At 37.5% G+C, this 22,059-nt stretch overlaps 1 protein-coding gene across 1 annotated transcript; it reads left to right on the top strand.

Annotated features, from left to right (window-relative positions):
• The first annotated feature begins 5,033 nt into the window (after positions 1–5,033).
• On the top strand, positions 5,034–21,054 carry LOC124165669 (integrator complex subunit 14). Its single transcript, XM_046543150.1, has 9 exons — positions 5,034–5,377; positions 5,468–5,638; positions 9,175–9,429; positions 10,400–10,510; positions 13,362–13,506; positions 13,703–13,812; positions 14,410–14,521; positions 17,802–18,037; positions 20,669–21,054. Exons 1-9 carry the CDS (start codon positions 5,216–5,218, stop codon positions 20,891–20,893), a joined length of 1,527 nt encoding a protein of 508 aa, XP_046399106.1. The 5' UTR covers positions 5,034–5,215; the 3' UTR covers positions 20,894–21,054.
• Positions 21,055–22,059: the final 1,005 nt, after the last annotated feature.

Genomic DNA, 22,059 nt, shown 5'->3' with positions numbered 1-22,059 from the left:
TTTAAAATTACTTGCTTGAAAAAATGTTATTTTCCTCAAAGACATTCGCGATTTTTGCTTCTAGGGGGGGGCAGCTGCCCCCTCCAGCCCCACGCTGGGTACGCCCATGTATATCATCAGGATATTACTTCTTCAGAATGAATACCTTATCTCCACCAGCTGTTCCGTATAAAATTTAGTTCTCTTTACAAGTAATTATAAGTTTATTTTTAAGTTTGAAATTAAAATTGCTTCTGTCAAATATTATGGAATAACCTATGAACGCTATATTCTCAGAATATGTTATATAAGTATTATTAGGTATATAATGAATATTTTAGCTCACCGTTATTGAATTCCACCACTTTAATGTTTGAGTTTGAAATGATTCAAATAGTCTAGTTTTCAGTTTGAATAAGGTAACTGTACACGTCAAAAGTTCTCATATTTCCTCCAGACACAACTTGCACCGAAAAAATACCTCGGCTTTATCAGAACTGAATACACTTTTTACTCCTCGTGAAAATAATTTAAAATTGTATTTTTTGTCTTTGAGTTTCCAATTTTTCGACTCGCGTATAAAATTCTTTTTTTCTAATTAATTTAGGAAAATATATTAGTTTTCCACCTTATTCCAACTCTTCCCGAGGAACTTAATAAGTGTTAACTTTAAGTATTTTTACTGATCTATTTTTTGCATTGCAGTCTTTCACCTTCTGTCATCAAAAATTCTTATGCCAATATTGCTTTCGCAAAAATTCCTCAACTCCACCAGGATCATCAGAAAAATTTGATTTCACCTAAAAATAATTTTAATGCTGAATGTTTTAGTTTGAATTTTCAACTACCGTCGTTAAAATTCCTCTTGATTTTTTGGAACAGCATTCTCAAAAATAATTACTTAATTTGAACATATTACATTTTATATTTGAAAAAACTGCTTTAAAAAATTCGACTGCTGTAAATTTGAGTTTAATTTTTCCAACCTCTCTCCTCGAAAATTTTTAAATTATCCTGTTGCATTCTATTATTAATTTCTCAAATTCACTAGGAAAACAGGTACATGTGGACACAGCGAAATTGATCCCACTTCTTCAGTACTCAATTTTGAACTTTTGATCTCCCCCTATCAATTTTGTAGACGGATACAACTTTCTTCTAATAAATTCCTGAGGAGCATCAAAAATATTTTAACTCACTGTTAAATAGTTTAACTAGTGTATTCTTTAATATTGAATAATCATCCGGTAACATCAAATATTATTCAAAATTCTTTGAACGTTATTTCTTAGAATTTTCCATAATTTTACCGATAACTTTTAAAATATTGAACTCCTAACTGAATTAATTAAATATATATAGTAATATTTTTTAGTTTTTATTTGTCTAATGAAGGAAGGAAGTGGAAGAACGTGGAGACAGGGGAGGGTGAAAGGAAGAAGAGTATGTGAGAGAAGGGTATGTGTAACGAATTACGGCGTGAAACCATGAGGGAGGCTTGGTGGAAAAAAAGTGTGAGGAAATAGAAAAGTTTCATAAGAAATAAGGGGTAGGCACACTGTATGCCAAGGTAAAGTCGCCATCGGGCGACAAAAGAAGGCAATGTCAAGTCATGTCAAAAATTATGGCTAAAGATGGAAGGATGCTGATCTAGTGATACGAGGTTCAGAGTAGATGAGAGAGGTATGTGGAGAATCTGTACGACAGCAGTAACAGACCGGAAAGATTGAACATAGTGGAGGAAAGTGCAATGGAGGAAGATAATCTTGGGCCGGGGATCTTAGACATGGATATTGAGAGAGCCCATTGTGATGCGAAGGCAAGCCGTTAAAGTGGTGGGGGTGGACAATATCCCATGCGAGGTGTTGAAGAACTTTTTTAAATTGCAAATTACGAAAAGCATAGTTTAAACACGGAAAAAATCTTCTAATAGCATAAGCTATTCAGTATGTTCCTGCTAAGTGGAGCTTATCCTCTGCAGACCCCATGATTACACATTGTTGTGGTTGAAATATTTGTGCTTTTACATATGGCTCTACATATACGTACGTCTTCAAATATATACAAATATATGTACCTATAATTAGGCCTAAAAATACAAATCTACTCAAACTCTTGTACACCTAGACCTATAAATATATACAACACTATTATTAGAAAAAAATACACCTTCACTGAGTAAAAGACAATAAAAATTATCTAAAGCATGTAGTGACTAAAATGATAATGTAAAAAACTCCTTCTTTTTTCATTTACACAGTTAACAGTAAAATGTCGCATGGTATTGCAGCATTTAGTAGGCATTGATATAATTCGTTGTCTCGGGCGTCACTTCATTGAATCGACATAACATAATGAAATGTAAACAAATTTATAATTCCACTAAAATTTAATACTAATCCCATTCCCCCAAAGCATATTTCTATAGGAAAATGGGAATATGGTTTGGGGGGAATGGGATTTCCTGGGTTGGAGACAGGCAAAATCTGGTAAAAATTTTGAAATATTGCATAACTGGAAATGAATTTTAAATAATTTTGGCACTAAAATTTTAATTTGAAGCAGATGCAGTTTTTGAATGTCAAAACTAGACAATAGTTTTAAATATTTTTTTTTATTCTATGAGCCTTTGGAGGGGATCTATCCCCTCATCCCCCTCCCACATAGTTACGCCACTGGATATAATCTTATATAATTGTGTGATATATTCACATTTTTAAAAAATACTTTGGTACCCCAATCTATCCAGTGAGTTCATTACTTAGGCATATATATAAACATACTAATACACTCATCCATGCATATATACAATAGTATTATTAAAGAAAAGAATTATATTCACAAATGAAAAGACAATGGAATTTATTTAAATGCATTATAGTATATAGTACCTTGTTTCTTTATTTTCATATTTAATAGTAAAAATTCCCATGATATTTTAATTTTAAGCGTAATTTAATTTGAAAAAAAAAAACGTTAAAAAAATAATAAAAAAATTTACGCTTACAAAAATTCCTCACCATATCACACGGGATATTGTCGATCCCCACCTCCCTCCTTCAGTCTAGGTGAGGATGGTTAGAGAAGATTATTCGAACTAACAGGCAGGATCAATGAGGATTGGTTTTAGTCGGAGGACAATTCTAATTCCGCCTGAAGAGTTCTCGGGATAGCCACCTGATCAGGAATTGCATTACTGCCGACGCGTCGCGACGCGACGTTTCGGAGTCCGTCTAGGCCATCGTCCTCAAGACTATGAGCTGCACTCAAGCACTTTTAGTTGTGATAAATGTGCTCATTATTGGAGTACGCGTGAATAAAATTTAATAAGCACGCACGCCCAAAAATTCCTTTTTTATTTGTCGCCATTTATTCGCAAATACATCTAGACGTCTATTTAGAATTAGAGAATATTAAGAATGCACTCAAAGATAGCCTTGTTTTTTATTTATTTTTATTTTCGCTTTTAAGTCAGAGCTATTTAAAGATATGGCAAGGCCGTAGCGAACTGGAAGAAGCGTCGAATGATTCAAACCCGACCCCTTCCCCTCGTGAGATGTTAGCAAGATGGTGTGATGCTGTCTTGTCTGTTTCCATAGGTGGTGTTGCTTGTACCCCCTCCAAATATCGCATGCCCTGAAAGTGGTACTGAGGAAGCATTCGTTCAGCAGCGGCTCTAGCAAGTGTCACATGGGTGGGCCAGATTATAAAATGGGTGGGCCTAAATTAACGCGTTTTCGAGAGTGCATTCATTTTATATTCACGTAAAAAACAGCAACATTGATTCCAGTGAGAAGAAAGCGTAAAACTGTGGAATACAAATTAACCGATATGGGCAAAAAAAATTGTTTAGCAAATTAACAGAGTGGTTTTCCATATTCCTATAACTATATACAATTTATTTTAATTTTATAAAATGAAGTTTAACTTGGATTTTGATTCTGAAATTTTTCCGTCTTATCTAGGGCGGGGGGGGGGGGGGGGGGGGCAATTAAAAAAATTTGGGCGAGCCCGGGCCCACCCTGGCCCACCGCTGGTGCCGCCTCTGCATTTGTTCCGGATGGTGGGTCGGGCAGTTTTCATTTGCCAATCCAAACTTTTCTGAATAGGAATATCAAATGGAAATCAACAGCTGTAATGAGGTCCTTATCGGAGGCAGGCCCGTCGCTAGCTGATCTGGCGCCCGGGGCGAACTGGGACCCCCCCCCCTGCCCCATAACATTGATGTACATATCTGCAATCGGGAGAGTTGAAAATATAATTGAAAACATTTTTTCGTAATAAAGATATTTTATCGATTATGAAAGTAAAACATACAAGGATATTTAAAAAAAATTTCTTCGGCGAACACGGTGCGCCCCCAACTTGCTGCGCCTAGGGCAAAATGCCCTGGTTGCCCCGCCCTCGCGACGGGCTTGATCGGAGGGTAACCTAAAATAGAACCACTTATATTCATTTCATGGGGTCATGAACAAAATATTTGTGAATAATATAAAATGGGTAGAAAGAAGGCACCTTGAACCAAATGTGCCAATCCCTCAATAATATCCGAATTATGCTGTAATGATTACGATGTATGGTTAAGGTATGCTATAATTTTCATTTTTTTAAAACTTCCCCCGGACTTAATTCACTCTACCGAAACACGCCCCTCAGTATGTAAATTTTCTGAGGCCTTGGGCTTTAATAAATTATTAAGTAATTAATATTAATTAAGTAATGGGGTCATTTACTCTTATCATTACTTATATGTAGGTATTGGGTTAGATTTACTCAACTAGGCATCAGCTTCGTGTAATATTGGTCACATTCAATCAAAAAACTGATAATATTTTAATGAAATTTATGTAATCAATTTGATGACAGCGTTCAAAGCGTAAGCACATGGCTTAAGTGAGACATGTAAATTATCAACGGGTTATCACAATTTACGCCTGTTTTTTCCGTAGATACTTTTGCGAGCGTTTCCGTATGTGCTAATTTGACGCTAGGTCTTTTTTGGGCTCTAGAGTTTCCGATTTTGTGCCAAGGTGATGTTGTTGTGATTTCGCGTAACTACAGTGTTCTGTTTCATTGTTTTAGGCGTTTGGAGTTGTTTTTATGAATTTAAAGAATGCTGTTGTTATCATTGTAAGATCTTACTGGGTGCTGACGAGGCTGAAGAATAGTCATCCTAGATGAGCAATAACAGAAGGTTATAGCAATTTAAATTGTATTTCAACGAAAGTTTAAAAAAATGCCGATAGTGATTGTCGTGGATGTCTCTTTGTCGATGACGAGACCTGTCACAATTTTAGAGACAGGAGAGGTGTTTCAAAGGCAACATTTAGCTATCCATGGTATAAACACCATTCTCGATTACTTAGCAGTACATTCTAAACTCGAATTTGTTGCACTGGTAAGTTGAAGGTTTTTGGTTTCGCTAAATGAATTTACTTAGAGACTGTTTGGCCTATATTAAATGGCATTGTTTATTTTTTCGGCTCAGGTTGCATTTTCATCGCTGTATGAAATAGTATCTCCTTTTACCAGAGATTTTGACCTAATCAAAGCTAAACTGCAGCAGTTGGAAGAATTTGATAAAACATGTATTGAAACAGCATTGCACGGTGTCAACTCATTGGTTTTAGAGGAATGGGGAAGTATTACACCGTGTCAGGTGCGTAAAAGTTCTATCAAATCGTATAGTTATAATATGTATAGCTGCACGTGTACCAGTTACTTTTTTACCCACCAAGCCTTCACCAAATCATTCACTTTTCCCCTCTTTTGGTGAGCTCATTTAAAGAGAGGTACATAGTATGTCGGTGTTACATCTGTCCTCGCCAACTCTTTAATTCATAATACTTATGTGAAAACTATTGTTTTTATATAACCTTCGGTCCATAAAATGGTTTGCTGAAATTGATCTTTCTTCAAATAAAATTGAAGGAATACTCACCATTTATGATGAAAATATCACACTTATAGTGGAGTGCAGATCTGGATTTTTTCTAAGTTCTGCTCGTTGTCATGTCATTCTATGTATATTTATTTATAAACATGAATTATAAGCACAGCATTTCACCAAAAACTAGCAGTTCATCCATCACGGAGCACTCTTGTCTAGATGACTGTGCCTCTGGATTTGCTAGAAACATTTTCCTCTTCAGCTGTAGCCAATGACGTTTGAGATAAATCAGTGTACCAGTGCTTATGGTATAATACCCATTTATATTTGCATTAGGGCAAAGACTTTTGACTTGTCTTGACTGACTGACTATTTTTGACTCTCAACCATTTACTGTACTTACGTGCTCTTGAGTATTTCGTGGGTCAATCAAGGCAAGGCTTTAATGAAGGTCAATTTAAGAGAAGGCATTAATGGTTGCTGCACCTACCACTTTCAAAAAAACACTTCCTTTTGTCTGACTGCCTCGTTGGCATGCCACATGTATCATAGCATGGCCTCCACTCAACCTCAGGAGTGTTAACGACCCTGTGGGTTGATCTGTCTTCCCTGCTCACAGCTTTGCATCTTCCGTGCTCACTTCTTGAAAGTGACACACCTGTCAATAGACCCATTCATTGGTCTCCTCAGCCTTAGGGCTCAATTTGTTATTTAAGTGACGGGGCAAATGCAAAGAGGGTGAGGAGGTGGTCTGTGTCATTTTGCTTACAATGCTAAACTTCCATAAGAGCAGGAATAAAAGGATCAACAACTTTGCTATTTCCACATGGTAATTAATTTATTGAGACAGACTCTTCCCAATAGGTTGGGTCCAACCCAACCCCTACCTACCCCTAACCAACGACTCCCGGAAATTTCCCTACCGAACCTTCTGCTATATATAGTGTCAATTTACCTGCATCCTTCGTCTTGATAATGTTACTCTGTAACGAAACCATAGTCCGTCTCAATAAATTACCATGTGGAAATTGCAAAGCTATTGATCCTTCTATCCCTGCGATTATGGATATCCACCAAGTTACACCTGCTACTATTAATTACTTCCATAAGAGATTGGATGTAAATGCCCTGTTCTACTTAGGCTGTTATATTATGTATTTCAGTGAATATTTCTATAGTGTCTCAAGGGCGTACCCTGGATCAAAACTAGTGGGGGGAGGGCAAGCCATGGTTGTTCAAGTTATAGGGAAGATTTAAGCATGGAAAGGGTGAATGAAACCAACATTTTAAGGAAACTGTAACAGCTCTTTATTAGTTTTCAAAATTATTTGCTTGAAAAAATATTATTTTCCTTAAAGACATTGGCAATTTTTGCTTCTGGGAGGGGCAGCTGACCCATCCTGCCCCTCGCGGGGTACGTCCATGTAACATATCCCTCTGTAAAACTTCCAAGACAATTTAACTTGCAACTGAAACAATTACAGACCTTATTACAATGGTAATTCAGCGAAAAATGTATAAAAAATATGTAGGCTTGAAGGACTTTTTAGGTTATGTTTATGTAGGGTAGTAGGGTCATGCAATGGTTGGATTTTTAATAATACTAGGCTAATTTGAGATGTGAAAAAAGTAAAACTATTAGTAAAGGGATATTGCAACCAAACTTTGCGTTCAACTGCTGAACAAAACGATATTTATCTGCAAACATTGGAGCCTGACTTTTTAGCAGGTACAGTTTTGCCCTTCCAGTGTACATGTTCTTGGCCGGCCACTTAATGAATCATGTTTATTCTGTAATTTTCTTCATTTCTTGCACATTTTCTTCTCTTATTAGGCTGCCCTTCTTCATCTGAACTACTTTTTAATGATGACACAAAAATCAATCAGACCGCACTAAATACGATACAACATTTATTAGTAAACAAAGCACAATGTCTTTTGTCTGATGCAACTCAGGTGAACTGGATGTTAGTTCAAATGCAGTACTAGTAGCCAGCTGTTTATCACGGAAAGTCCTAGATGAGCTGCCTTTCTACAGTAAACACAATATTGAAGGTGTTGTCATCATAATGAAACTGCGCAGTAATGCTTCCTTTTTGCATTAAATGCTGAATCTTGCGACTAGAAACTCATTCAACTTGGACTTGATGCTTTTCTGCTGTTAGCTATTCAAATAGGGAAGAAATCCATAAAATTTGGTGTAAAATAATTTATCACCTTAAATATAAAACCTCGTAAATCAAAAATATCAAAATTTACCGTATGAACAGAAAAACTTTATTTTTCTTGTCATACTACATTGAAACAACTGTTTTGGTTCTTAAACTCATTAAATTCAATATTAAGTAGTCAAATTTCAGCTGTATTGTACGAAATAAGAGGTTTTACAACTGATGGCATAAAAATCTAATTCTAAAATTTTTGATGTACAAGGTTTTTCATTTAAAGTGATGATAAGTAGGTTTTAAGTTCATATATTTTTTTACCTCAGCCTTAATTGTAAACCATCAATTAATTTCCCCAAACTTGATGTAATTCTAAAGGTACCTTATCCCACTCTAGTACCTATGTTATATTTTACTATACATATGTGCCTTCCTTTATGTATGCATTATATTTTTTTCTCAGTAATGGTTATGAATTTTTGAAAGCTACTGCAAGAAACACAGCTAATTGTGGTACATACATTACCCATTTCATTTTGTATGAGGTGTTTAATCGTGGTAAATGAAACAAACTTTGCTCATTCCTCAGAGCTCTATATATTCTACAATTTATTTCTTTGGCTAAAGGTCATTTTAAAGGGGGTAGCTAATTGACAAAGAGTCAGCTTTTATTGTAAGATGCCTCTCCCTTGACAGTGACTATGAGTCATCAAAATCGATCGGGTAATAGGTATAAAGATGTGTGGAATGTACGAAGATTTATTTACTTTGTTTAATGTTAGCAATGAAAAACACGTGACTTCCATAATTTATTGAAAAAATCACTAACAGTTTCAGCTGTCACGCTATTATCAAATAAAAAATTCCGATACATACATTGGTATTTATGTACTTGATAATGGCATGACAGCCAAAACCAGTGGTAATTTTTTAAATTAATTGTGGAAGTCACAAAGTGTTTTTCATTGCTAGTATGAAGCCCTTCCACCATGTACAAGCTTCAAGTTTTGATTTTATTGTTTAAAGCTCTTCATTTTCTCAAAGTATCGTCTTCATCCATTATATAATATTAAATCTTTTTTTCCATCCATTTTCATAAGGCTTCTTTCATGCATTAATACTACAATTAATTTGCAACAGGTGATTTTGGTGAGCGATGGAACTCCAGGAGTGGGGTCTCTGTCCCTCAAGAACTTGCTCAGTACTCTCAACCAGAGGGAGGCTGCATCGCCATTTCCTGTGCCTTTCTGTTTTCCCGCCAAACTCAGTATCATGTGCATAGCATCACAAGATGATGTTGGCTTACAAGTCGGACTGCCTTTGTATCAAAAGTTGGTCGATTTGAATGGTGGTGAAGGTGGTGTTTACATTCCAGAAGGAAATCTATCTATTAAAGTGAGTGATATTTTGAGCTGTGATATCCTTAGAAAAGGGGTAAAATTTCAACAGTTTGGTTTGTAGGTATGGAACCATAGAGCTATGCACACCGCATGGTAGAGGGAAAGGTATGAAAGGGTCCTTATGAATACCAAAACCTGTATTAGTATTTCTTACTTGAGTAAAAACTTGGTGCTAAAATTCAATGGAAGAAAAATCGTTTTGCTTGACAAGGATTGTAATTAAAAATTTCTCATTTATCCATGGTATAATTATCCACCTTCTAATAAAACTTTTCTAGGGTTATTGTGGAACTCATGAATCTAATCTGCTAAATGTAATGTTATTTCTGATTTCTGTATCCCTGATATCTGAAATTTTCTCCAGGTTCTGCTTAAGCTACCTCAGCATCTTTTTTCTCTGCCGAGTTTTGTTGATCAGCATCATTGATTTTGGGTTGTAATTATCTTCTTTATCGCAATTTTTATCCATAATCATCTTTACTACTGTCTTGGCCAGTTGTATTAAATATTTATTGTCTAAATTTATTATTTTTACTGCATTTTTTAGAACCTGAATTTAAGCAGCTGATCAATGCACTAATCTAAATGTATTCATCATAGAATTGAAAGTAAAAATCTCTTTAAACTTATGGTATTTTGGCACTGTGGCATACATAGCATGAAATAATGTGGTATTGATACGAAGTGAGTTTTTGTTAGCTCAAAAAAATTAAATGCTCAAGAAATCAGCCTTTTGGTTCAAATGCCTTTTTGGCAAGTATTTTCATGTAAACATCACAAGAGTGTGTTTATCTTGAAACCTTTCTTGAGATCTGTTGAAGTAATATTTGTAGAAAAACATAGAGGTTTGTGTAATTCTTGCTGTTATTTATTATATAATTGTGTATCCACCTTCTAATGAAATGTTGCTGGGATATTATGGAACAGATGACTCTAATCTGCTATGCATCATATTTATTTTCTAGAGTGTGCAAGCAATGTTTCAGAAACATGCAGAGCAGAACTTTGCCTCTTTCTATGGTGTTCTGAAGTGTGGCCACTTAAGTTCCCAGATCATCTTGTCGCCAGTTCCTCAGGTATTTCATTTTTGCATCCATTCTTTTAAATAACTTCATTAGATGTGACCAGAGAATACCATGATAATTTAAGTTTCCTGTGGTATTTTTTGGTAACAGTTGGGTCCCTTTAAAATAACCATAATTTTCTGTCCTCTCCAAATTGCTGTTCTTCCCACCTTACCTTTTGGGATAAGTAAAGTAGATACTCCGTCATGTATTTTAAGAATATTTTTAATTGAAAAAAAATAGCTTTAAAGTATTAAATTAAAATATATCAAACTAAATTCCATATTAAAATAAATATTTAGTCAGAATTTGAATGATGTGATCAATTGGAGCAAATATATATGTATGTACTTTTATTTATTTATTTCAAAAGTCCACATACAGCAATATTGCCAATTTATAGTGGCCCAATTACAAGTACTGAACTTTAAAAACAAGAACTGAACAAGTACTTAAGTACTTTGATGTACTTATGAAATAACACATCAAACTTACTCTTTTGTAGAATATTGTATGAGATATCTGAGGTTTGTGTACTCATGCAGGTCTGAACATCCAATATTGATGCACAGGAAAGATGAATTCTGATGCCAAAAATTGTACTGTTGATTTGCCTCCTGCAGTGAGTCAAATAACTGAGTTTCATTAAAATCGCAGGCATGAAGAAATTTTCCTGTCCAACTTAGTTTGGAATGCCTGATGTTTAAGTAGCCATGGTGTTTTGCCTGGTCTGAGTATATTACTTATCCATCGTCTGTGCTAAGGTGCTTTGCAGTTATACTCAGCTATTTCAGTACATATTTTAAGAACAGTAACAAGTTTTTAATGGAACATAACCAGGCTAGAGATGTGCGAATAGTATCCGCGAATTATCGAATACCTTGAATACTTGAAAGTATTCGATGTCTCGAATAATTATGCTAAAGGTACGTTCTCGAATACTGTGAATTTCGCTCCGTACATTGTTGCACACTGTCGTTGGTAGTTGACTCGGAAAATTGTAAAGAACTCTAGTCGTTTAGTGCATGTAGCGCCGTTATAGGCAAGTTGACGAACTACACCAAATTCGCTGATTAGAGCGGTGAATAGAGTTCGACGTGGGGAACCGAAAATGATTGGGTGAAAAAATCTGAAAATCCCCGGTTTCCCCCACCAGGAGAACCTCAGTGCCGTGGGATAGCAACATTAGGGCATTTCCCACGATCCGCAATCCACCTCCTTTCATCACTCGCCTCACCCACTCTGACCATTTCCCCTTCTCCAAAATCAAACAAAAGGTCCCAGCTCGTGCAGGGATCATATTACGAAGACCTTAGCTTCGAAAAAAAATATCAAGTTGCATGGGAACAAGAAAAACTTGTTTCATGCTCTCCCCCCTTTTCTCACCCTCTGACCTTTTTCTGGCTACCTGCTTCGAAGTTCCCCATTTCTGGAGGTCAACTGCTGCATGAGTACCGTGGGATAATTACATTAGCGCATTTCCCAAGATCTGCTATCCCCCTCCATTTAGCACTAGTCCCCCCTCTGAGGCTTTCCTCTTCTCTGAAATAAAAAAAAGGTCCCACCTCGCGCAGGGATCATATTACGAAGACCTTAACTTCGAAAAGTGTCTAGTTACACGAGAACAATAGAAATGTGTTTTGCACCCCCCCTTTTCTCACCCACTGACCTTTTTCAGCCTACCTGCTTCAAAGTTCCTAGTTTCTGGAGGTCAACTGCTGCATGAATCACCTATAGGCCCAAAAGGTGTCTAACAATGACTTTTCTCAATTGATATTACACCTTTATTGGATTGAAATATTAGTAATGTGCGAGTAATTTAAAAAGGAATAAGACCAAACGCGACGCATTTCTGACTTTATTTAAGCATTTTACGCGAGCAAATAAATGTCAAAATACGACGCAGACTTAGCATTCTGGTGAGACTTGATATGAGCAGTGCTTCCCGGAAATTGATGCGGTATTTTTTTCCGAAAACATGTATCAAGTTACAATTTATGAGTTGTGCTATAAATCTCTATTGTTACAGTCACAGACGAAGGGATATTTTCTCAGGATATTTGGTTTCTCCCTGCTAGCAATTTGAATTCATCTTCTTATCTTGTGAATACTTCCAAAGATGGACTGAAAATAATTGAAGAAAATCCGGTGGAGAAGCGCGTGTATTTTGCAAAATGCCTCAGATTGTCCGCTAGCACTTGACAGCAGGAGTGGGGGTAAAGCGAGCTACCTGTTGAAAATAAGAAGTTGGATGAAGCCAAGTATCAGATGGGCGTGACGCTGAAATGGCCTTTGGTAGATAAGAATGTATACATCAGACAGAAATCTATCGTAGCAGTGTAAATGCCGAGACGGCATGCAATCATTTTTCGCGAGGTGGTGGTTCCCCTTAGAATATTTTAAAGAGATGTTAGTTGAATCAACTATATGCCCAATTTTTTCCATAAAATTAAAACATTCTATTAATCAGCTAAATTCCTGTTCAAATCCTTTAAAGGAAATCAAAATTACTCCCCTAAATCTTGTGTTTCCTGCTGCATAGGCAACCGAGTCAAACAATCCCGCTTTCATCGTTTAGTATTCGAGGTATTCAAATATTCAAGCAATGATTTAATATTCGAGTTCGAGAAATCATCTGTTCGACCCATCTCTAAACCAGGCACATCATTAGACGTGTTCAGTATGTTGGAGTAGATGCAGACCATTTGGTGTGGAGTGCACTACCTTATGTTTTATGGAAAAAAAATAATTTGATGTATACAATTGTGTATAGAATGGTTTTCAATGCCTACATTTATATATATAATTGTGTTGGAGATATACCATATACATAATCATAGTCTTCATATGTTCACCCTTCTAGCCATACTGCAAAACCAATGATTTTGAATCTGTAAAGCGCTCCATATCTGATACCATTGAAATTCTTGGATTTTTGGATGTGGCTGATGTTGGTAGCCCTATGGCATATTCTCGTCATCTTGTGCTTCCAATTGCATCTGGGAAAGGTATGCAGTTAACCTTATTTCTGGTAATTTTAATCAATTTTAATGAAATATTACTAGATATTTTATACCTTCTACTTGCAGCTATAGTTGTTCCTCAATCATGTGCTCATTATTCTTATGATTTGAATGCATTTATGGATTCATGGAACTCTTATTGTATCTTATTGGAATATGTTTCATCCTTTTTCAACTAAAGCTGAACCTGCGCCTGCTGGTGTGAAGGTGGAACCAGATTCTGAAGATGAATCCACCATTGATGACAGTAAAACCCCTTCATTCTGTGTCCTACTTCATGGGGCACTTAAGGTATATACTCTTACATTCCATTGATCCATCAGGTTCATATTGTTTCTCGCTTATCCTGTAAAAAAGTGATTTAGACAGGTAGAGTTTCATTTAACAAGAAAGAATTAAACAAGTGATGCTAGAAACTACACTTTTTAATAGTTAATGGAGGGTCGTTTACCTCATCTTTTACTAGCATCGCTTGTTTACTTATCTTGTGAAAATTGTGGCTAAAAATTAGGATTTTTTAATGCTCTTAACAAGGACATTAATGAGAAAATAATTTAGAAAGTTTGTTAATTTTTATTTTTTGGATGTGGCTTTTGATGAGGAGACAGCTCTGATACTGCTCGATAAAAATTGTTCCTATCAGCTTATGTAATTATGCATCAAAGCGTTCCATTACTCAAAATATTAAAGTAAAATACCTATTAATAATTTTCTGAAAACTGCAGATGTGTAAAAAAATCTGTGGTGTACCTGGAAGGTCTAAAAATTTGGAACATGTTTTTTGAGCGTGCATATCAAATGCTTTACTACTTTGAAAGGATTCCTATTATTTGGATTCCTATGAATGCCTTCATTTGGAGTATATTTTATTTTCTTGCTTTCCAACAGGTTGAAAATGTTGTAGCCCTTTGTCTCCTAGCTGATGAATGGTATGGCATTATGTATTCATGGGCTGATAGCAAGAAGAAGTCCAACCTAATGTTGACAGTATTTGAACCTGGTGGGTATAGCTATAAAAAACCTTTGAGTAGAAACTGTAGGGTAGTGAATCATTAGTTCACTATTCTCAACAATTTGACTGCTATAGACATTCACAAACTTCTTCCAAGACACCAAATGGCCATGACAGCTACTTCCAAATTAATAGTAGAAATTATCAATGTTCTGCTAGCAGTTAGTGCTCTGATCTTGGTCTCTTGGGTCATATACTTCTTTTGTGACTTAACAAGCCACCATATTATATACAGTAGACTCGTTATTACGAAGTTCTTGGGACCGAAAAATCGGAGGTTCGTAATAACGAAGTTCGTAAGAACGTTTCTTTTAGGAATCGCCGAAAGGAATAGTGTATTATAAACGCGATTAAATTACGCGGAAATATATATAAACAGGAAAATGCGTTTTAGTTTTTCAACAGAAGACTGTGCCATGACGAAATCGAGGGTTGATATTTTCCCGAATACATGAACTCCGATATTCAAACTCGATGCGTCCCAAGACCTTGTTCCTAGGTTGATAAAATTACAGGCCGGCCACCGAGAGTTGTCCAATTACAGACAAAATGGTCTAGGTCCGGGGAGGGGGCAAGGCTGCCAGGTAAGAAAGGGAAACGCTTACAAAGTGTTCCGTGAAGAAAAGATCCGGAAGGGACGACGAGCGTGAAGGACCTAGAGGAATAATCACTTGTTCTGTGATTCGAAGAATGGGCTTATTTTGGTGGATCAGGCTTATTTCGGTGTTCGTTTATGCATTTGACAACGTTGTATGACTAGGCGAGGGTGTGAGGTGCGTTTGGGGGACAGCGGTTGGCTTTAAACCGTGATGGCGCAGGATTATCCGCCCATCCTATTGTGCCGTAATCGGACAACCCTCGCCAGCCGGACTGTGTGTAATTTATCGCAGAGTAAGGTTATCCTGCGGGATGCAAGACTGCATTACACGTATGCGCTTACTCACGCTTGTGGCGAACTGATCTAGCGGGGCCTGCGATGCATTCGGAGCCGAAAAAATATCTCCCCGCGGTGACGAAGAACGGGCGAAACGTTGAGCAGTTCCTAAATTCACACCATTTTCATTGATACCTTATTCAGATCATGATAACAGTGAGAGTTTCCCAGCGCCACACCGCGTAGTATCGGCCAAATCGAAAGGCGCCAAATTTGAAATTTGAAAATTTTGAATGCTCCTATCTCTGAAAATTCGTAAATCGAATATGCATAGGAAGAGGTCTGACTGTACATCCTATTTACGAACGGTTATGAGTAGGGCACCCTGACTACACAGGAATGAAGCTAGTTGTAAGATGTTGCGTGTAAACTGAATAAAGAACCATAATTGACGCTCTTAGGCACAGTAAACGAGAATAACTTAAACGTGGCGCAATAATTGAAACTTAAGTGTAGTGAATATCCACCTAAATACCGTGACTTGTGCGTGCAACTTCGTAATAAAGTTCATATTGTAACCGCCGGGACCGGGACAAAGGTTCGTAATTTCGTAAAAACGAAAATTTCGTAATAACGTTTCTTTTACTATAGCTTGGATAGGCCTTTTCGACGGGACCAACGGCTTGCTTCGTAATAACGAGAACTTCGTAACAACGTTGTTCGTATTAACGAGAGTCTACTGTATAAAGCTTAAAATTCATGTGAAATGTCTGATTGAAAAAAAATTAGGCTGTAGATTACTACATAGATGGTTTAGCTGCCTTAAATACAATGCCACATATTGTCAGTCAATGCCAGTGGAGTCATGATATAAAATCATGTGAACCATATTGCTAAAAATGTACAAATGCATATGTGGCATTGTATAAAAGTACAGTCTGCATGATTTAATTCACCTCAAATTTAATTCAAAAATGAGTACATTCTTTTTTTAGAAATAAGTAAGTACAGTGAGTCCTCGTTTAACGTCACTTACCGTTCCTGAAAAATGTGACGATAAACGAAATGACGTTAATCGAAGCATAATATCCCATAACAACAATGTAAAAATTGAATATCGGTTCCTAGACCTCACAATTCCTATGCGAAAAAAATTTGGCGTATCATATCTGGGGCATTTTTTACGATGGGAATGCCAAACTATGGCATAAATACGGGTTCCTGTCTTCATCGACGACAATAGCAGCAGTGACGTAAATCCTTCTCCATTTTTGTATCTTCCCGTATTTGCTTTTCAGCTTCGCTATGGAGTGGGCCCAATGAATGCTACCAGACGCCAAAGACCGGGTATCCAGAGCACCGGTCCATAGGCCCTACCATAGAGTTTATATTACTATTAGTGTGGAGTATTTATGGGCCCCATGTTCGCTATGAGAATTTCTTTTCGGACCGGTCAGGAGAGAAATCAAATTGGCGGAAATGCGCGAGGGCGGGCAAACTGGGATTATGAAATCGAAGAGATGGTTTTAATTGCGAATTGAGGCGGGCGGGCGTCGCCTGGGCATCATCATCGCTGAAACATCGTCACAGTAACAGGAACCAAAATTGTTGCGAACATTGTTCTCTAGGACATTTTCGTGGAAAGGTCTCTGATGCTAAAATTTGCCAAAACCGTAATCGCAATTAACAATATACACACCGTTTTACACTTTGAATAGACTTACCGTATTACCGCCAACGAAACAAGCAACCTGCAACGCCTGCCGCTTCGCCTTTTTTCCCGCGGGAAATTTAAAATACGTGACGTTATCGCGAAGCAAAGGGGCGATAAACGAATAACGGTCTTAAAATTTTGGTGACGTAATCGCGAAATGACGTTAAACGGGGTGACGTAGAACGAGGACTCACTGTATAAGAAATACTATGGAGCTGAGGATATTTTCAAGTCAATAACCCATGGTACAAATAACAGGTCTCCATTTTTCTTACATTGAAATTGGTAAATTGAAATATGTACTCAACCTTGGTAACTTTTCACTGGAAAATTATTTATTGGTACGACGCGTTTCGACGCTGAGGTCTCAAGTACTTTTTTGGTACTTTAGAATGACGCCTCAGCGTCGAAACGTGTCGTACCAATAAATATTTTTCCAGTGAAAAGTTACCAAGGTTGTGTATTTCAATTCAACATGGATTTTCACCAAGTAAAAGCCGAATCAATTGAATTCATTGAAATTGGTAGCTTTAGTGGGGTGATAGTGCTTCTTAAACTCAGATGTATTGGTCATTTTTTGTACATAAAATGCTTGTATGCTTTTTGCTGCCACGAATACAGTTCTACAGGGCGGTATGTATGTGCACATGTGCCTTCAATATCTTCTGGTTTTTTCACAGGCGTCAATGCAGTTCCTTGGCTTGGTGAGTTAGACAAGCTAGGCCCAAGAGAGGACTTTATCGCAGCAAATAATGGAGATGAGTCAATCGCTCCCTTTCCTCTTAAGCCAACAGAAAAAAGAAGCTATTCTCAAAATACTGTGGTTTGGATCAGGCAAGCTGGTCTCCAGGCAGATATTCAAAAGATATTACGCCATGCTAGGAAGCTGCCAGAAAAAACTCAACACTTCTATAAGGTATGAAAAATTTCTGCTATAGTCATGATTTGCATTGGCCTGCTTATGTATGAGGCACAATGGACGTTTGCTATAAGTAACCTTCATTATTTTTATGCATAAAATAAGCCCTGGCCCTAATTGTTAAGTTATTTGAAATCTACTGTTTTCAAAAGTTGAGCATATATGTACTTGCACAATCTGACTTTGAAAACCTTATTTTTTTGCATAATTAGCCAATCTGTATCTCAGACTCTCTGATGAGGGGCATGTTTTCTCATTGATGGAGTGACAATCAATATTTCCTTCCAAAGAATCGAATCTTCGAAAAAGAAAGCAAACATGTGCTTCCAAGTAGAAATTTTTTTATCGTGAACGAAAATACTTAGCTACCGCTGGCTTCAATTGATTAATTGCTCTCTAAAATTTATTATAATTATAAAATACACTTTAGCTGTTAAATTAATGGTGTTAGCACAAATATCTTTCTATTCACTTAATTTGTGCTCTGCCATGGTCTTCAGCTATTCAGTGTCACGTTTGGCCCATAGAAAGAATCTTTTTTTTAGTATGATGTTATAGGCTGTAGCTTTTCAACATATAGAGATTTAAATGGCTGGTTGGTATTAGCTTTTCTTATAAAATTTAGACGTATGTACATAAGTCTCTGGAAGACTTGGTTCTCAACAACATAGTGCTACAAGTTCTGAGGAGACATGTGGATAATTTAGCACAATCCTGATGTGTATAATGAGTAGTCAAGTGTATATTGTATCCAAATATTTTTTTAATCAATATTATCGGTATTCTTGATATCATGGAAATCAATCTTTTTTGTTTATAACAGTACACTCATGATGTTGAGAGAGGTGGCTCGAATAATCGGAAAACACAGATAACCTAAACTTTCACTTTAATGTCTTGTAATGTTTGTAATTTACGTAAAACAAACAATATATGTAGTATTATTTATGCCGTTATTCTGCTCTTATAGAGTGCTTCCGAGACTCATTGAGAGCTTTCTTTGCCAGTTCGCAATCTTTTTAGGAGCGATAACATGGTTGTACTCGTATTATTAATGCTCCATGTAAGGCCTGGTTTTGAAACCCACACATCTGTGGCTGTGTAATCACGGATACAGAAAAGTGGTTTGCACGAATGCTTCAAAACCACTCCTCGGTATCGGAAACTACACTGTCAGGCACCACGCCACATAGTCGCGTCTTGCACAAGTTGCCCGGGTTGCAACTGCTGCGGGACGTGTATCCGTGATCACGGAGTGTGGTCGCGCACTGCGAGGCTTGGAAAACAGGAACACAGTGCTCCCGTGAATGCAGCTAGCATGCAATCGCTTCCGTTTTAAGAAGAGGATTCTAAGGCCTGCCATACACGTTCCGGTTCGGCCTCAAGGCCGGGCCTTGAGGCCGGGACTGCGCAGTTTGGCCGGAGCCGCAGGCCTTGAGGCCAAACTGACAGTGTGTGGCGATGCCTTGAGGCGGATTGTCGGCCGGACGGCTGCCGGATGGGAAAATACTACGTCCGGCCTCTAGGCCGCTTGGCCTTGAGGCCGGGCCTCATTGGATTCCCATCCGGCCGTCCGGCCAACAATCCGCCTCAAGGCATCGCCACACACGTTCAGTTTGGCCTCAAGGCCCGGACTGAACAGTCCAAGCCCTGAGGCCAAACTGAACGTGTGTGGGGGGCCTAACAGTAATAATAAGCCCGGTGTATCCTAGCATTAATGCAGTAATTCCGATGATTTTGCGTCCGATTTTATTTTTTTTATAAAGATCGTGGAAAATATTAAGCGAGAGTGAAAATCATGCGTGGATAATCCGCAACACGGATGTACCACAGCTGGATAATCAGGAGTCTGCTGTATTTATTATTTCCCTCCTAACCATCTTCTCTCAATAGGGTGGTTTCCTATTATTTTTTTATTGCTTTAATCGAAAGATTATTACTCCTGGAGTACGTATTTCACGCTTTTAGATTTTTAAATGACAACATCTATTTTTCGTGATTAAATGAAAAGTGAAAATTTTCAAGCGCGCGAAAACGCGACGCTTAAGTATGAATGCCGGGAAATATCTCTGTACGTCGTATTTCTGGTTCCCCCTCGCGCCCGGTGAGGTGACCTTGAGGCGAGGCTTAGCGCTGATACGTCGCAGGATGCTAGCGGATAGCTGAGTACCTTGCTGAATGGTAGCGCTTGGCTTAAAAAAGGTTTATTAATACCTTATCAAACGAAGAAAACTTTCCGAACTTAGCCAGTTTTAATAGGTGATTATTAAGACATGTTTCCCTGAGCTCTGTGCCTCATGCATGCATTGGTAACCTCAGACGATGTATAACTCCTATCCTCTCATGTAGAAACTAGGTCCCTGTGACGTCATGCGGAGTGGAATCGCATGGGCGCCAATCTGGCCTTTTTCAAATGAGGATAAAATTTGACCCTTGCCATTCGTCTAAACCGGTATTTCAAAAACCAAATAATTTGTGTATTATGAAAACACTAATGGTGGGTAACGAATCGCAATCAATGCCTTTCGTTTTCTTTGATGAAGGAAACCACCCTATTGTTCTAGCGGCGACATGTGTTGCATGACTTTTCCTGTGGAACCTCCCTAATTTTAATTTCCCAATTTTCAGGAGCTGAATCGTGTAAGGAGAGCTGCTCTATCATTTGGCTTCATTGAATTGTTGGATGGCCTTGCTGCAATCTTTGAACGAGAGTGCACCCTGCTACCTGGTGGAGCCCATCCAGACTGTGCACTTCAGCTCACCCATGCTGCAAGCATCTTGCGGAAACCCTATAGTCGTGATCTGAAGTATAACATCACCCCCCTGAGGACAAAGTTTGTGAATGATGATTAGTAAAAAGTGAGTTCAGTGGCAGGTGACATTTTTCTATATGCCATGCAGAAGTGTTCTGGGCTGGAATGCAAAACAGTGTCCACTTTGGCAGATTTCATGTGAGTACGTGTACAAATATCTTTTTGTCTCTGTGAGACAAAAAATAAATATGTTTTTCATCATGGAGGAGTTTCCCTATCATTGGAAAAAACAGTTGCTACCAAGCTATTTGCTAGCCTTAGAAGTAAGTATGTGGGTATGTATATCTAACTTGTTCAGCAATGACCAAACCCTTTTATTTGGAATAGATTAATCAATTTAAATAAGGTGAATGGCCAGGCTTAGTTATTGGCTTTACCATTGGAAAAGGCTGTAACTAAAATTTGTTGTCAGGGACGTGACTTTGTGATATGTTCTTATCATTGTAAAATTAGGGCAATTAATTTGTTTTTCCAATTACATTTTCATATTGCAGAATGTCCTAGGTTTTATAGTCACTCAAACTTGGGGGAGTTAGAATCGGAAAGGAAGGAGTATTAATTTTTAGATGTTGTGGAGGTGGATTCGGTGAAGAAGGGTAATGGAATACATAGTCTGTAATGAGAACCATGACAAAGAGGTTAGGATGACTAGGGAAGGATGCCACAAGTAATGGTCGAGTGAGAATTTCAGAAAACAAATCAGTGGTCACCCTTAATTCCAGCATGGTGGATGTGGTTGGGTGTGGATATGTCCCCTGCAGGGAGTGTTTTTGTGGAAGGGAGGATGCAACTTCTTTCTCCTTTTATGGCTTTAGTGCAGTAGCAGTCAGGGGTAATGCTCCCTGATGAGAATCATAAGTAAATAAGAGACTTTGGTATGGTTTTCTAGAAGATTATGTAGATTTTTTTATCAAAATCCTCTTGAAAACTTAAATACATTGACATTGATTCAGGTTTGACTCAGTTCAGTGGAAATCCGTTGTATCCTTTATCTTTACGTATATGTACTTTATCTTACGTAGGGCGAAAGTCTAAAATTGTGTTAGTTACACCATTTATAACTAGAAAACAGCGGTACATATTTTAATGATATTTGGTTTTTTGGGTTTGTCTCAGCTCCAGATAACATAATAAACATTAAAAAAGAGTTGGAATTCTGGTACAGACTTGTAAAGTCGGTCCCAGATCTGAAGGATCGTAAGGAAC

The sequence above is a fragment of the Ischnura elegans genome, chromosome 9, assembly GCF_921293095.1.
Source record: "Ischnura elegans chromosome 9, ioIscEleg1.1, whole genome shotgun sequence".
NCBI lineage: Eukaryota > Metazoa > Arthropoda > Insecta > Odonata > Coenagrionidae > Ischnura > Ischnura elegans.
The sequence above is the reverse complement of the archived record's forward strand: the minus strand, read 5'-3'. Positions and strand labels throughout refer to the sequence as shown.

What these genes read in the sequence shown, in the direction of transcription:
- LOC124165669 (XM_046543150.1), top strand. Translation starts at nt 5,216, where the DNA reads ATGCCGATAGTGATTGTCGTGGATGTCTCTTTGTCGATGACGAGACCT. An exon ending in TCCAATTGCATCTGGGAAAG is followed by an intron (nt 13,507 to 13,702) that starts GTATGCAGTTAA and finishes TTTCAACTAAAG; the next exon opens with CTGAACCTGCGCCTGCTGGT. An exon ending in AAACTCAACACTTCTATAAG is followed by an intron (nt 18,038 to 20,668) that starts GTATGAAAAATT and finishes CCCAATTTTCAG; the next exon opens with GAGCTGAATCGTGTAAGGAG.